The 16,489-nt window shown below is 35.8% G+C and overlaps 2 protein-coding genes across 6 annotated transcripts; one reads left to right on the top strand and one right to left on the bottom strand.

Annotated features, from left to right (window-relative positions):
* Positions 1-970: 970 nt before the first annotated feature.
* Positions 971-7,195, bottom strand: LOC117637825 (lysine-specific demethylase JMJ30). Of its 5 annotated transcripts, none has more exons than XR_004587228.1 (16): positions 7,084-7,195; positions 6,891-6,968; positions 6,278-6,361; positions 6,008-6,178; positions 5,700-5,768; positions 5,466-5,592; positions 5,083-5,155; positions 4,789-4,905; positions 4,546-4,665; positions 4,417-4,435; positions 4,010-4,094; positions 3,516-3,844; positions 2,715-2,830; positions 2,534-2,627; positions 2,306-2,403; positions 1,318-1,428 (listed from the first exon to the last, which is right to left on the bottom strand). XR_004587228.1 is itself a non-coding variant. In XM_034372850.1 (16 exons), the coding sequence occupies exons 1-15, from the start codon at positions 7,171-7,173 to the stop codon at positions 2,318-2,320; spliced, it is 1,662 nt and encodes a 553-aa protein (XP_034228741.1). In that variant the 5' UTR covers positions 7,174-7,195; the 3' UTR covers positions 1,318-1,428; positions 2,306-2,317. The 5 variants fall into 5 exon arrangements, 4 of the variants coding, with proteins under 4 accessions (XP_034228742.1, XP_034228741.1, XP_034228743.1 ...); XM_034372850.1 differs by having other exon boundaries at positions 2,306-2,407; XM_034372851.1 differs by lacking the exon at positions 2,306-2,403 and having other exon boundaries at positions 971-1,428.
* A 249-nt stretch (positions 7,196-7,444) lies between these two features.
* Positions 7,445-8,877, top strand: LOC117637943 (transmembrane emp24 domain-containing protein p24beta3-like). Its single transcript, XM_034372997.1, has 4 exons — positions 7,445-7,738; positions 7,984-8,170; positions 8,264-8,371; positions 8,513-8,877. Exons 1-4 carry the CDS (start codon positions 7,511-7,513, stop codon positions 8,644-8,646), a joined length of 657 nt encoding a protein of 218 aa, XP_034228888.1. The 5' UTR covers positions 7,445-7,510; the 3' UTR covers positions 8,647-8,877.
* The last annotated feature ends 7,612 nt before the right edge of the window (positions 8,878-16,489 follow it).

The following is a 16,489-nucleotide window of genomic DNA, read 5'->3' as shown; positions in this document are numbered from 1 at the left end:
ATGTGTTAAGTTAATGGATCATTAGGTTGCAATTATCATTTGTATTTAACTAATCCATTTGTGCATGTCAATTGTTGAACATTTCTTTTTTCAAACACATGATGTAAGCGTTCTTTTCAAACATCTTTGACCTAATTAAAGGAATGGATCTTGTTGCTACAACCCAGTATATCCACCAAGAGAGAGAGAGAGAGAGAGAGAGAACCTAGGGATTAATGAAAGGAAGGGTTGGGTGGTTATGGTATATCCAAGCTTTTAGAAAGTTTATGTATAAGTTGCAGGGTTAAGGTACAATATATGCCATTTGCCTAGTAAAAGGGACTGCATCTTTTTATCTGCACAACCAGACAAACCAAAAGCTTCTCCTCCCTCTTCTATTCCCTCTCTTTCTTTCTTTCACAGCATCCTTATTCCCTTGCATATGTCATCTTCCACCAGGGAATCTCTCCTCAACAAAACCTCCTTTTCCCCTCTTTTAATTTGTCCTTCCAATTCTAATAATTACCCAAACCCCCTTTTCCATGCTTTTCCATCCTTTTTTCCCCCTGTGCTGCCAATTCCCATACAACTCCTCCTTTTCCGCAACCCTCTCACTTCTACTAATTCAACAAAGCTTGTAGAACTTAATACACATTTATATGTTTAGACAAAATGAGATCAAGAATTATTTACCCAAGAAAAAGTTGGATTAAGATTTAAACTTCCATGACAAGAATCCACCCTCCAACTTAAGTTTATGCTTGATTTTGCTCAATTGTACCCATTTCAAAGAAGAAAAAAAGGTCGAAAAATGCTACTTATCCGAATTAGATAATGCCGTGTAAGTTAGAAGAAAAATTTTCTAGAAATAGTTGGCATTGTATAAGCCTCTGAACATTTGCTTCTGGGTACTATACATGGACTGTTTGTTCATGTTCCCAGCACGCCTGTGGTCCTTAATTGATACTACTTTGTCAGTTACAACTAAGAATACTTTAATTGACCCTATCCCATCAATTCCATCGACACATAAAATACAATGTTTTCATATCAAATTAAGAAGGAAAAGGTCCCCTATTTCTTTTCAGCGACAATTTTTAGCTACTCTGTCTGTGAAGTAACGCAACATATAACTCAAAAACTGTAATCCGCAGAGCGCATCAGGAACCTAAAAGTTGCAGAGCATATGTAATCACATAGAATGTACAACCAATGATACAACCATATGCTTAAAGCTAGTGATGACTTGAATTCTAGGAGCCTGTGGATGAACACTTGTAAAGTACTCTTGAGAATTCAAGGGGGGGAAAAAGTTTCTGTAATGAATATGCATCGATTTGCTCCGTCAAGATACTATGGGACCAATTTCTTTAAGAAGTTTTGTCAGACCCCGGGTTTTGGCCCACCCCAATCCACTCCCAAATACTTATCTAACACATTCTTGTATGCCTGCAACAAAGAATACGGTAAATGAGAATTTACATCAATCTACTCCGTATGCATCATTGGGCAACTAGCAACATTTTATACCGTACCGACAAATTTTCCATTTTGCTCATTTACGAAGGGGAAATCAATAGTTGCATGGAGAGTTAAACAAATTCACCAACTCCCCACCTAGGTGATGATTGGGAAATGTAAAGAACTAGGGCAAGAACAAAGGCATTTCAAACGAAAAGTCTAAGAAGGCTGTTTAATTGGGGGAAAATAAGGTTGTCAGTGGGTTGAAAAAGATCACAAAATTCACGAATAGAACGCAAAGTTCTCAAATGAAGTGGATTCCAGCTGTACAACTGGTAAATAAAGGGAAAACATATACATCCAAAACTATCCAGAAGAATTACATACATAAGAAGGCCATGCAGCACGGCATTATTAACATGACAAGGACCCATGGCCCATCAGAAAACTTCCAGTAAAATTAGAAATGCTAAGGTCATGCAAGCAAACAAAATCAAATGATGAAGTTAAAATAATTAACTTTTTTCTTATCTCTGATCATGGAAAAGACGAGATTGAACCCTGGTTCCATATTAACAACTAACTTGTGACCCTGTTCCCTGCCTAGCTATAGTCAAGACTAGGTAATCTTAACAACATAATGGACAACAGCAGAGTGGCTTTCTCCACTCTAGGGACAACCAACAAAGAGTGCTTCAAATTTTGATATTTTTAAACATTTAAAATGACAAGAATATCAAACAGGACTATGTACTTAACTATAGTAGTCCGTGACATCAATTTTAACTAATTTCCAACCATTTAAGAATCTGCATCGACTATTCCAGAACAAACCAGTCTGCTTAGGTTAATCATGTTTTCATACCAGAGATGGTCATCATACAGAAGGTGAGCCAGTGAACATCTTACGCTCCGAATCATCCCCTACCCAATTTTTTCTTACAAACATTATTGAGTACCCACCTACCTAACACGAAAATATGGGAACAAATCAAGAATAATCCGTATGTGCACATTATACTCCACTATTTGATGACAGAAATAGATGTTATCATTAGTGTCAAAAGACATGTTTCAACATGCACAGCATTACCTGGAGTGCAAATAATTCTTTCCCGTTTAGAATTGCATCCATCGCAGCGAATTGGTCGTCAAATGCCCCATAGAAAACTTGGTAGAATCTGTTCCTGAAATGATGAATAAGAATAGCAGATTGAAGCTGAATACAGATCTTCACCTTGTCACAAAAGATTTAACGACAAATTAACAATTACCGATCTTCCTCAGTGATCTGTTGATCCATTTCTTCAAATTTACATGTAAGCACTTCTGCTCCCACTGGTGAAAGCAAGTGCAGTATTAAAGCCTCCAGAGTTCTTGGGAAATTTTTCTGCAAAAGATAATATAAACGTTGCTTGGTCGCTAGCTTGTAAACTAAGTTACCAATATATACAATACATAATGTGGCTGCAATTACAAAGAGATCTTTGATCAGAAACAAAAATCTATTCAATCAGAGCAGCTGCATTAGTCCCCTCACCACTTTGCCATGACGGCGTTACCAAAGGGTATAGCTTATGAAAGTCACTAAAAATCAAGGGTTAAAATGAGAAAAAGGGGGGAGGAGGGGTGTCCTGCCCAGCTGCATTCTCGCACACCCTTTAGAAGAAGAAAAAAACATACAGAAACAAGAGAAAAAGCAGTCAAGCCTCTTCAAAGGAGAAACTACCAAAGCTCACATTTCTGTTAGATGGGGCAATTTTCACTAGCAAAAGCATAGAGACATCATCATAAGGGACGAGCATCCAGAATAATAGACAAAATAGAGAATAAAGACGACCCATAAAATTGAAGGTCCTAGATGAAAATTTTCCCCTATCCAAGTAAGAAGACCTGCTCTTTGCTTCAGCTGTTACTATATCGTATGAAACAAACGCCTACTTAATGGAAAATGCCTTGCTTTATCACACTTTTTTATATTAACAAAGAACATCTCACATGAAACGAAAGTCTAGTAACCTATTACAATTTACTAGTTTAAGCTATATAGTGAAAGTAAAACTGTTCAAACTCACCACCATGGCCAGAAATACATTTCTAAAAGTGCACGGTTGAAGAGCCCAAATAATTTTAGCAACTGGGTCATCTTCCAAACTAAATGAATTTGCTCTCACAACTTTGGTGAATTCATCTTTCACACTAGCTGCAGAATCAGTTGTTGAAGTGGATTGCACTGGTTGTCTTAGCTCAGCGGCATTAACACGATGGTGAACTAAAGAAACAAGTTCATGAAGAGCATGGATAGCGAGGGGTTCCAGTTCATGCGACATGGTTCTTTGCTCTAGTTCCTTCCCTTTAAGATCCTTTCTCTCACATGCCTGATCCAAATCATTGTCATTCTGATCTGGGTGGGTATCATATCAAGTTATGGATGTCAGCAGAAAGAATTTCCAAGGCCATAGAGATTCACTACAAATTTCCTTTCTTTTCTATGATAAATAATTGGAATGAAGCAATACCTAGTAATCTTAATATATGATGATCTATCAGTGAGCTTATAGATACTGACCTACTCCTCCATTATTGAGCACCACACACGTATGCTTTTTCTTGTTCTCCATTTCAGCTAAAGAAGATTTAGGCAGCACTCGGTTCTGTCCTAAAAATTAAATATACTTATAGTGCTCAATTCTAAACTTCCGATTCAAAGATTTGGGGGGGTGGGGGGTGTTAAGGGGAAGAAAAGACAGAAAATATGACCACCATATTAAATAAACAGACAAATATATATCTACCTCCGTGTGTGTGTGTGTGTGTGTGTGTGTGTGTGTGAGAGAGAGAGAGAGAGAGAGAGAGAGAGAGAGAGAGTGTGTGTGTGTGTGTGTGTGTGTGTGAGAGAGAGAGAGAGAGAGAGAGAGAGAGAGAGTGTGTGTGTGTGTGTGTGTGTGTGACAGGGAGAGCGAGAGAGGTATGTACCATTTCTTTATCTGTCAATCTTTTGATGCAGATTTGAAAAGTAAATGAATCACAAGAGAGAAACAGAATCAAGTTAGCTGTTCTGGAAATGCTTTGCCTACTAGCTAAAATAGAAACTCTACAACAAACCTTCTTAATATTATACGCAGATAATATGCATCCATGTGTTCTGACATGTTTGACACTATGTTGGACCGCCACCAAAAGTTGACAGCAATGGTCAGATCATCACTGTCTACCTGGTGGAACCTGTGGCAAACAGAAATAGCCATTAAGAATATTTTATTCAAGTTATATATTACAAAAGGAGGAGGAGGGAAGGAAGAAAAGAGATAAGACTCCTAATGAACACTGATGGATATTAAACCTTACCAGCCTTCAGGAATGAAAAGTGCGTCACCTGCGTGAAGAATAACCTTCTGCGAGTACTCCATTAAACATTGTGCTCTTGGATAATTCGAAAAGTCTGGGTTCTCTAAAGGAATGGAACTGCCAAGAGGCCACAAGAGGGAAAAATAAAAACACTGAAAGGCTGCATATAGATCTCTTTATTGATAGAAAGATAGATAAATGAGTAAATAAATAGAAGCATTGAATTTTCATAATTAAACAATTAGAGAAGACATTTAATTTGAATTCATATAATTAATACAGAAAGTGCCATACCTATGATTTGATGCCTCCCCATATATTGGCATAGGGTATAACATAGCACTTGCTGAAGGAGGCCATAAAACCACTGCGAAGCATACAAGTTTCTTATTGAAAATTATTAAATAAGAAGAAAAAAAAACTATATTTTAGACAAAAATTGCGTGCAACTTCAAACCAAGTTTTCAGGATAGAAATAATCCTTAAATTTGTGGCCCTACAATAATAAGGCTAAACAATCACTTTTCTAGGAATGCAAGTAAACTATAAAAGCAAAGATCACTTCTCTTTCTTTGCATCATTCCGTGAACAAAGAGCACCGGTAATATACAAAACCTAGTGAATCTGAAGTTGGAAAAGACCCTATGCACTAAGAGGGCCATAGAAAGTGATTTGACCTTGTTTGCAGCCAGAAACTATGCAGAGAAGGTTATGGTGTGGATCATAGTGAGTGCTTGATCTAGCTTGAGCATTGTTCATCCACAGGTTTGTAGAAGCTAGTACTTTATCCTCCAAAAATACAGGCTACAGAAAACAATTGGTGTTCATTAGAAATCAAGGATGTAGAAAAGGATTCTTTAGTGGTAGCCTGTAGAGTAAACAGTAAGGACCAGTACAGGAAATTCACAAACCGTTTGGATATCCTCCCTCAAAGATTCTAATTGAACCCTCTCTTCATTTTCAGTATTCATTATTGGTACCTGAATCACACATGACAAAAGTTACATCCCAAAGATGTGAGACTATTACCCTTCAAACAAACCTAAAAAGTCTAACATACTACATAAAGTACATCCTAAAAAATATTCATCCAAATAAGGAACAAAAGTATCCTAAAATGACTAGTCATAGGCATGGCATTAACAACATTAATGAAAAGAAAATAGATTATACTTAAACACAAAGACATCCATCATCTTCAAGCCTTTGAATGTTAAACCTGTGCTAAATATATTTGTTGAGGAGCATCCTCATAGGGCTCACGGTCATACTCAGATACAGGCTCCAGTAGTCCACGCTGTTCTGATTCAAAACAAGCACCAGAACCATCCTCCGAATGACGCATGCGTTGCTTACATAGACCAATGAAGGCAGAAAATGGCAGCGGTACCTACAAAAGGAAGGGGTAGTAAACTAGTTAGGCCCAATGAGATCCAGAAGAGACAAAAATTCAAAGCTCCAGACCATTAGCAAACACCATATAGATTACCCTCTCATGGCTTCTAAGATCACCGTAGAATACAGGTGCAGAACTAGATAGCATAGCCTCCACAACACACAATCCGACTCGTTCCTAGTTTTCCATTCATCAGAATGATATCAAGCACAAAATTCAATTCAGTTAAAGGAAAGAAGTCAATAGTACATGCAATGAGCACATGACTAGAAACCGAAACAAAAATAACAGCTGATCCCAGAAAATATTATGCAGCAGCAGCTAGCTCCTTGAAGCATAATTCAGGAGAAAGAACTGGTTATTGGTTTAGTATATCATTATATGTATCTCAAATACGTTACGCGGAAGGCTGGTCCTCTCGGGTCGCGGGTCGCGGCCTGGTGGTGGTCGTCCCAGGGTGGAGGCCTGGTAGTGGTGGTCTGTCGTTAGAGAGAGAGAGAGAGAGAGAGAGAGGAGGCGACGGCTCGGAGGAGAGAGAGACAGCGTGAGGTTCTTTAAAGTCAGGAAAAAAAAGGACCCGACCCGCCTAGCGCCTAGGCCGATTTTTCGAACAAAGCTATTTTAACTACACAGTTCCTAATTTACTCAAATTTAGAAAACGAAGCAGACTTGAAGAAGAAAAATAAACTTTAAAAAACAGAGAAACCTGCAAATAGTCGAGGCCGCCATTCGATGGATTCCATTTGGAGAAAGCTTTCCAATCCTTAACGCAGCCATTGAAAACCTATTGAGAAGAATAAAGCAAGAACACGCGGAGCAAGTGAGAGCCAGCAATGCTTGTGAATAAGCAGGGCGCGAAGAAATTTGCAGTTTATTATGTGAAATAACAAGAAAATTACAGCGGGAACATTCGTGGATTCGATCCGAGACTCGAAGTCTCTGGCCGAAGGAGCTTCCTCCAACCTCTGAATTTGCAGAGATTCCTCCATTGCTGTTCTCACTGAGCTTCGGTTACTGACCATAGCAGAGAGACATAGCAAATAAATTTATTTAAAAAAATAAAAAATAATGAAAAATAATGTTAATGAGATAGGAAGCTAAGCCCAAGTTCCAGGCCCAAAATAAAGCCCAGTGGGTCAACCAAAATATGAAGCGATCAAAGTCATGGAGGGAACCCACGGATCATAACGAGTTAACCGAAATTTGAGCCCTTTTTATTTCACATTTTAGGAAGCACACAAACTCTCTCTCTCTCTCTCTCTCTCTCTCTCTCTCTCTTCCAAGATTCAGTGCAATGGTGAATTGAATTTCAGGGCAAAGATCAAAATGGAGACAAGAAAGAGATTTTCGTACGGGAAGATTTACGTAGCATATGGTTTTCTTATGAGCCTCATTGGCAATGGGAATTTTGCTACTGCTCTTTCAATCACTGTGACAGACTTGGAATGTGTCTCGGAGCAAGTTTTGTATGAGGGAGATACCGTCTCCGGAAACTTTGTTGCTATCGACCATGACATCTTCTGGAGCTCCGATCATCCTGGTATCGATTTCACCGTAAGCTTCCTATCACTCATTTTTATCAATTTCTTCTAATGTGTTTGTTGAAATTCCATTATGGGACCTTTGCATGTACTTTATATTGGAAAATCACAATATTTTAATTGCTAAATAATCTAATATTATGTTGTCAAACTGTGAATCAAATCAAGACCGTTGGTTAATAATTGAATTCATATAATAAAAAAAATATGCACGATTTGTTTTCAAATGGATGTGCAACTTTTGTGTGGTTTATGCAGGCGATGACTCCAAGAGGTACCATAGTGTTCTCTCTAAAAGGAACATCGGGGGATAAGTTTGAGTTCAAGGCGCCGCAGAGCGGAATCTACAAGTTCTGTTTTCGCAATCCGGTTTCAACTCCGGAGACTGTATCTTTCTACATTCATGTTGGCCACATCCCAAATGAACATGACTTGGCTAGAGACGGTCAGTTAGTTCAACGTGCTTTTTGTACCATGGTAGCAAAAATATGAACACTAGGAGACCAAATGATCTTTGTCTTTTTTATTTTTGGTGCAGAACATATGGACCCTCTTAATATTAAGATTGCTGAGCTGAGGGAGGCATTGGAGTCTATAACAACAGAGCAAAAGTACCTTAAAGCACGAGATGCCAGGCATCGATATAGTAAGCCTCACCTGCCCCTTTGCTAGCTCTCTCTCTCTCTCTCTCTCTCTCTCTCTCTCTCAAATTTAAACAACCCTAAATTTTCTAATTGTCGTGGTTTCTTTCTTAATTAACGTAATCTTGGTTTTGTGCCCTTAACAGCAAATGTTAGCACCAAAAAACGTGTGATCTACTTCACACTTGCAGAGTACATTGTGTTTGCTGCTGCAAGTGCTCTTCAAGTGGTGTACATCCGCAATCTGTTCAGCAAGACGGTTGGCTACAACAGAGTTTAAGCTTCCTCATTTTCCTTGATTAGTTTATTTTTCTTCTTATAAATTCATAATAACTATCTTGTTCTCTCTTTTTCTCGGTAGCTTTTGAAACTTCAGCTAAATAAGGCAAACTTTACTAGCACATTTCAAACACTTCAATACACAAATTTTCCTTTCCGTTTCATTTTCAACTATTAGAGTATGGTTGTATCAGAAAAAAAAACTTACATGAAACGGGTGTATATTGTTTAAGAGAGATGCACATATATAATACATATATATACCCGTGATAACTAAATTTTTCTCGTCATTCCAATCAAAATTCAACCAAGACACCTTGTATTGAATGTAACACAAATGAGTAAATGTTTTGAAGTTTGCAACGTTTCAGTCCAACTACCACTAGTACTACAAAGGACACAAAGAAAATGCCATAATAACAATCCTTGCATGTGTTGTCCTACTGGGACTACATGACTATATTATAGGAGAACATATACAACAGCCCTGCCTGCTTGAGAAAAAGGCAGAAAGCTGATTTGAACTATGATTGAGCATGATTTGAATGTACTAGCTCAGTAGGCATTAATTGTTTCTCAAATTTACCTGACCATAAGCACAGCAAAAACGAATTAATTTTATCTCAGGCACAAGAGATAATGATGCCTTAAATATTAATTTGTTGAATGCTCAATTAAGTCGTTGTGCGTTGAGATCATTTTAGCACTTCAATTGGGAGAGGCCCCAACAACGAAAACTTTAAACCCAGTTATTTCTTACCGATCAGTCAACTGGTCAGATCTGTAGTGTTCAACTTTGGCAAAGCCTTCAAGAAGCCAATTGCCACTTTAATTAGTAATTATATTTCAATTATTATTTATTTAGTAAATAATTAGTATTTGAAAAAAGCTAAGATATTACTTAATTACAAAAAAAGATAACAATATTGCCGTATAGCCTTTCGGCTATACTTTTAAACGTAAAGCCGAGCTGCCACACTGTCAAAATATTCGAATATATTTGAAAGGTATAGCCGCGCGGCTATACTAAAAAATGGCTATACTAAAAAAATTCTGATATATTTAAACTGTATGGCCGGGCGGCTATACTCTCATACTCTTTAAATATTCAAATATAGTTTACGAGTGTAGCCGTGCGGCTACACTGTATGATAATATATTTTATGCAGTATAACCAACCGGCTATACACGGTTTTTTCTTTTTTAAATGAATAGTATATAACCGACCGGCTATACACGGTTTTTTCTTTTTTAAATGAATAGTATAGCCGCGCGGCTATACTCGGTTTTTTAAAATGAATAGTATAGCCGCGCGGCTATACTCGTACACCATCTTCAGCCCAATTGGCTGATGAAGTTTCGGGAAAGGACAATCATAAAGTTAAAGAACTTGAAGCAGTTAAGATGTTGCAGGACATTTTCCTCAAAGCAGATAATAGGGAGTTGCAAGCAGAAGTTCTAAATAGGATGTTCAAAATATTTTCAAGTCATCTTGAAAACTACAAGTTGTGGACTGTTCCACTTTTCATCCTAAATATGGCCGGTTTTCCTCCATCTTTGCAAGACATACTTTTAAAAATTCTCGAGTATCCTTTGACCAGCAGTACAACAAGGTCCTCCGAGAAGTTGGTGTCCTGGAAATTTTGTTGGATGAGCTGAAGCAGCACAAGTTACTTAGTGTGGACTGTGAAAAGCAAGTCATACAATTATTGTTTGAACTAGCTCTTGAAATCGTGCTTCCACCATTCTTGACATCAGAAAGTGTTACATCCCCAGATGTTCTTGATTATGAGTCATCAAGTTTTTCAATAATGACTACATCAAGTTTTTCAATGCTGGTGCTGTTAGAGTTCTTATTCGTTGATTGAAAGGCTTGCTCGTTCAATCAGGAAAACCTCACCTCTGTAGCTACGAATCAAATAATTCAATGCTTAGGTTTCTAAATTAATCTCTAGTGTTCTCACTTTCTACTTTCTATTTTTTTTAGGTTGCATAGAACTGCTGTTGGAAACCAGTCAACCCTTTCTTTTGAGCTCATCACCAATACTTAAATATGCTCTGGAGATTGTGGAAGTTCTTGGGGCATACAGGTAGGAATTGCGTCATGTATTGGACTTATTTACTTTCTCTTTCTAGTTCTCAATGTGGGAATTGAGTTTTAGCAATTAAGGGTGGTGCGACTTTGTTAATTTTGTATAAAAAGGTTTGTTATATATGTGGTGGCAGGTTATCTGCATCAGAACTTCGAAATGCTTATTCGTTATGTGTTGCAAATGAGGCTGATGAAGTCAGGTCGTATACTTGTTGACATGATGGAAAGGTTAATTCTCATGGCGGATTCAGAAAATATTTCTCTGGCACCATAATGAACATGAGCAAGATTGGTCATGCTTCAATTCAGGTCTCTCTGGGAGAAAGATCATGGCCTCCAGCTGCTGGTTACTAATTTGTCTGCTCGGTTTTTTTCAATTTTTCAAAAAAATAGTATAGCCGCCAGCTATACTTATTTTGACACATAGGAGGTCCAGATTTTTTCCTTTTTTTTTTAAAAAAAAATAGTATAGCCGCCCGGCTATACTGAGTTTGACAAGTAGACGCCCAACAGCTAGGCCTGTCCCATATTTTTAAAAAAGTAAATAGTATAGCCGATCGGCTATACCATTTTTTTATTTTTAATAAATTGTATAGCCACCCAGCTATACATATTTTGACACGTGGACGCCTGACTGCAGGTCCTCCTTTTTTTAAATGAATAGTATAGCCGCACGGCTATACTCGGTTTTTTACCTTTTTTTTAAAAAAATCGTATGGCCGCCTGGCTATACTCTGTTTATTAATGTTTCTTAAAAATAGTATAGCCACTCGGCTCTACCCTATTTTTTCTAATTTTTTTTTACATAGTATAGCCGATCGGCTATACTCTTTATATAATTTTTTAGGATCCTTTTCTTCTTTTAAATTTTTTCCCCGATTTTCGTTTATCGATAAGAGTAGTTTAGAGCATTAATATTCGAGTATATTTTCGTTTATTATTTATTTGGTTAAATATCTTTTTGGTCACTGGGTTTACACAAAAATTCAATTTGGTCATTGAGAAAAAAATTTAGCCAAATTGGTCACTGTGTTTTCCAAAGTTTACAATTTATAGACATTTCATTAATATTTTGTTAAGTGCAGTTTTTATTTTTAGTTTTATAGAAAGAATGTTCAATCTTGTTCCCCTATTATATTTTGGTGCGATCAAATTTCTATATTTTGGTACTCTATATTGAAGCCTGAATAGATTAAGTGAGAACCGTATTGCGACTTTGGATGACAAGGAGACATAATCAAGGTGATAGAGCACCAAAATATATTGATCATAAGTTGTTGATTTCATTTTAATTTGGTCTAACTTTTTTATTTTCCTTAGGAAGAAGACTGAAGGTGTTTTCTAAAAAATAAAAATAAAAACTACACTTAACGGAAGATAACATAATGTCTATAAATTGTAAAGTTTAAGAAACACAATGACCAATCTGACTACATTTTTTTTCTCAATGACCAAATTGAATTTTCCTGTAAAATCCAGTGACCAAAAAAGTATTTAAACATTATTTATTTAGTGAATAATTTGCATTTAAATACTTTAATTAATTTCATAAAGTACTTAATAAATAGTAATTAATTATATTAAATTATCTCAAATAACTTTTTGGACTTTAAAATTATTTTTAATTTCTAAAATTATTTTAAAAATAGTTTCAATTATTTAAAATTCCTAAAAAATTTATTTTAGTATTCCAAACCCTAAATCCAAGTCTCGAACCAAAATTTCTAGCTTCCAAACTTATTCTGAAACCGTTCGCAAACCTCGAAACCTAATCCTAAGCCTAAGCCTTTGAGTAAAAGGCAGAAAGCTACTTAGCATTATGATTGGCCATGATTTGAATGTAATAGGTCAGCAGGCATGTAGGGCGTAGCTAGCTTGGCATTATTTCTCAAATTGACCTGACCATAAGCAAAGCAAAAAGGAATTAATTTGTTGAATGCTCAATCAAGTTGTCGTGTTCCTACTGTTCTGTTTATTTGTCGTGGGTTTATGCAATTTTCGCTTTATTAGCACTTCAATGCAGAGAGGCCCCAACAACTAATAATTTAAGCCCAATTATTTCTTACCAATCAGTCAATCGGGTTGGTCAGGTGACGGCCCAGATCTGTAGTGTTGAAATTTCCCGAAGCCTCAAGGAGCAAATAAGAAAGTTTGGGATGCAATTTGTCCAGGCAAAACACCAAGAATTGAACCTTATCCACTTATCAGCTCGGATAACTTAGGCTTCAAGTATTATGCATCATACAAAGTCAAAAAAAATAAAAGCAATTGAAAGATGAGTAACGCAGATTCTTTCTTATTGAAAAATAAAAGTGACCCAAAAAAAAGTTTCAGTCCACCTTAAAATTGATGGCTCTGTCAAAGGTTTTTTGGTATACACTTTGAATAAAAGTGAATTTGAAATCCAATATTTTATGTGGTAACAATAACCTTAAGAATTGTGAAAAAAGTAATTAGTATTTGTCATTCTTTCTTAAATGGGATCTCATAAATGTAAGATGTGAAATGCTAGATGCACAGACATACTCTGGTTTATTACGCTTAAATGAAATCTTATAAATGTAAGATGTGAAATACTAGATGCTCATACATATTCTGGTCTATTACGCTTTCACATCGAAATCCCGTCTAAATATCAGCATACTTTCTCATAAAATAAAAACCAACATATTTCAAATGTGAGATAACATAATATTGTTAGAGGCTAATTAAATGTCATGACCCTACTAGAAAAAGTGAAAAAAGAGGCATGAGATGTGATGGAAGAAGACGATGCATTTCAAATTTCAAGTATACATATCATGTTTTCTTTTTAATTTAAAAAAAAAAAAGAAAAAGATAGAAGAAAGAAATTTCAAAAGTCAGCAATTGGGAAAAAGCAAGGACCCGTACTACTACTACTAATATCATAATAATCGCCAAGTCCGCATCTCTCTCGCGTTTTATCGCGTTTGATTGAGAGATCAAAATGTGGGAGCCACTTTCACGCGGTCTGCGAGATGGCGGAGCCCACCACAATATCTGACTTTCTTTTTGGGCTTTTACTCTTATCCGCAGCCTACACGCGCGTCTTCAGTCGCAGCTTGTAGGCTCTTCTTCTTTTTGAAGTTTCAATTTTTAGAGTAACTTTTCTATTTAGAAGGGCAATAATATATTAAATTTATACATTTAGACTTAATATTCATGTCATGTTTATAGTATTTGTGTCAACTTAATTTTTTTAATGGGTTGACAAGACACGACCCTTTAAGAAAACGAGTAGAAAATATCAAACACAAATACTACTCATTATAATTCACGAATCACAAAAAACAGGTTGACACGAAATTAAAACTGAAATAAATAAAATGAAACCAAGCACAGAACCAACCACTGCGCAACCCCCTCTCCCATTTCTCTCCTCCTCTCCTAATCCTAATTACTCAATCAATCAAGAAGAAGAAGATATGGCTACTAAATCAATAAAAAATGCCCAACTCACACCATTAATCCCGACCACCCTCCAACCATCACCAACCCCACCCCAAAACTTAGTAACTCTGCCCCCATCCCAGCCTTCTTCACCAACCACACCTTCTCTCTCCCCAAAACTTATCATAAGCATGACTAATGTTCATCATAATTTCAAAGTTTCATATTTGAATCCCAAGCTGCAAATTTATTTTAAAAAATTAAATTAAAAAGATAAAAAGAAGAAGAGTATGATGGGGATTTTCAAAATTGAGTTGGTGACGGGGTGGTGATGTGACTGGGTTTGGCGATGAGGGTGTTGCTATCCGGAGCTCAAATATTGAAATTTTTTTCGAATTCATATCATGTTAACAAGTCGTGCACAATATTGTCAGGTCTACACACACTTTGCATGGATACTATAACTCAAATCCTAAATCTTATTTAAAAAAACAATTACTCCAGTTAATTGCTCTAGACCACTACATTAGTTGTTCTTTTACTTTCAAGTTTCAACTTAAAAACAGAAAAACAGTAAAATATGATAAAATGGTAGGAGATTAGTCTCGAATTTGATTGGATGCCGTTTCGGCCAATATTCCTATCCTTACTAGCAGGCAAGTAGGTTTGACCAAAAAACAAACAGGCGAGTAGGTTTGACCAAAAAAAAAAGGCGAGTAGAATGAGGACAGTTTAATTTAATTGTCTAAGCAGAGGACCAAATCACGGGATTGGCGGGAAAAGATTAAAACTCAAGCATTGTGCAGTTCTCGACCAATATTTTAATTTTAATTTTTAATTAATTAAGGTGTTAAAAATCTATTTGTATCAGGGAAATTATTACCTATAATATTTTTTTATATAATGATTTTGGACGGTGAAAATGAAAATGACACAAATCTTAGGTTCATTTCCACTTGCAAATTGTCTTATTTCGACTGCTTCCAAGCTATCATTAAAAGACTTATTCTACTCTCACCTAACTACAATTATTATTAATTTAATCACTTCGATAATCGATTGAAGAAAATATAATGTCAATCACGGTGCTGTAAATTGACCCAATCCTTTCGGCATAAAATTCTTGCACAATCGAGGAGGACAAAAATAATAAATAAATGAATATATGTATATATTGTCCCAAAATTAAAATTAAAATTATTACAATAAAGGAATTTACTCCCCAATTTATTTATTCTTTGTCTTGCATTTACCTAAGATTAGTTGCTATGTCAGAGTCCAGTTCACCTATAATATTCATTCGGTTTTAATTATGGATGACACAATTGTAGCTGGTGTATAATGCAAGCAAGACTGCTTCTAAAACAATTCTCATGTTTCCAACTCCAGAAGAATCAAAGGGCATGAAAGCCTCCAACATGTGCCAATTGAGCCATAAATATATTCAAAAGTAGACCAAATCAACAAATAATTATTTGGTTCATGTGCATAGTCTATATCTAGTTAGAGGAGGTTGTTATGCATTTAAATCGTATGAATAAATATTTATTATAACGTTGATTCAAAATATAAAAATAGAGAACGGACAATTATAATAATGGAGATTTTGGTAGTTCTAAATGTTAGTCCCACACAAATTCGAACCACTCCGTCAATAAAAATAATACTTCTAGAATAACAATTTTCATTAATTATTTGGTCAAGGTGACGCGAGCCAACATGCAAATTCTTTTTAGTCACGCACAATTTAACAGTGGCAACTCATTAAGCATGTTGTCATGGTGATGCTGTCCCCTTATTAGTATAGATTTGGTAAACGCATTAATCTCCTCTTACATACAAACCATATTAGAATGGTCAAATTAAGTTCCGTTTGAATATGAACATGAAACATGTCGAATCTGCGTTTCTATATGAGAATCATGCATAGGAAGATGAGATTTGTTATGTGATTTGGTATTTATATCACACACTCAAAAGTCTCACACAATACATCATTTAATGAAATACCTTAAAATCAGTAAATTTTTGAATACCATGGTACATTTTCTTATCTTTTAAAAGTCCTAATTGAATGAATGCCACACATGACATGCCTTTTATTCCTCCCTTCTAATGGAATGAATTCAACCTTTTCAAAAACAAAAAAAAAGTCATAATTGAATACCACCGGACTTGTATTGATTATTTAAAAATCTAAATTGAATACCACTAGATTTTTATTGATTACTTAAAAATCCTAATTGAATACCTCCGTACTTTTAAGCTTCAAAACAATCCATTAAAATCACAATTGAATACACCCCCCTAAAATCATGAGTAAAATCATATAATTACAAAT

Source organism: Prunus dulcis, chromosome 8 (assembly GCF_902201215.1).
Source record: "Prunus dulcis chromosome 8, ALMONDv2, whole genome shotgun sequence".
Lineage (NCBI taxonomy): Eukaryota > Viridiplantae > Streptophyta > Magnoliopsida > Rosales > Rosaceae > Prunus > Prunus dulcis.
This window is presented reverse-complemented; position numbering and strand designations above follow the sequence as displayed.

Coding starts and splice junctions, on each gene's coding strand:
- LOC117637825 (XM_034372850.1), bottom strand. CDS start 7,173: ATGGAGGAATCTCTGCAAATTCAGAGGTTGGAGGAAGCTCCTTCGGCC. Junction 5,769..6,007: donor AACAAATATATTTAGCACAG/GTTTAACATTCA, acceptor TGTGTGATTCAG/GTACCAATAATGAATACTGA. Junction 3,845..4,009: donor GCTCAATAATGGAGGAGTAG/GTCAGTATCTAT, acceptor ATACCCACCCAG/ATCAGAATGACAATGATTTG.
- LOC117637943 (XM_034372997.1), top strand. CDS start 7,511: ATGGAGACAAGAAAGAGATTTTCGTACGGGAAGATTTACGTAGCATAT. Junction 8,171..8,263: donor ACATGACTTGGCTAGAGACG/GTCAGTTAGTTC, acceptor TTTTTGGTGCAG/AACATATGGACCCTCTTAAT. Junction 8,372..8,512: donor AGATGCCAGGCATCGATATA/GTAAGCCTCACC, acceptor TGCCCTTAACAG/CAAATGTTAGCACCAAAAAA.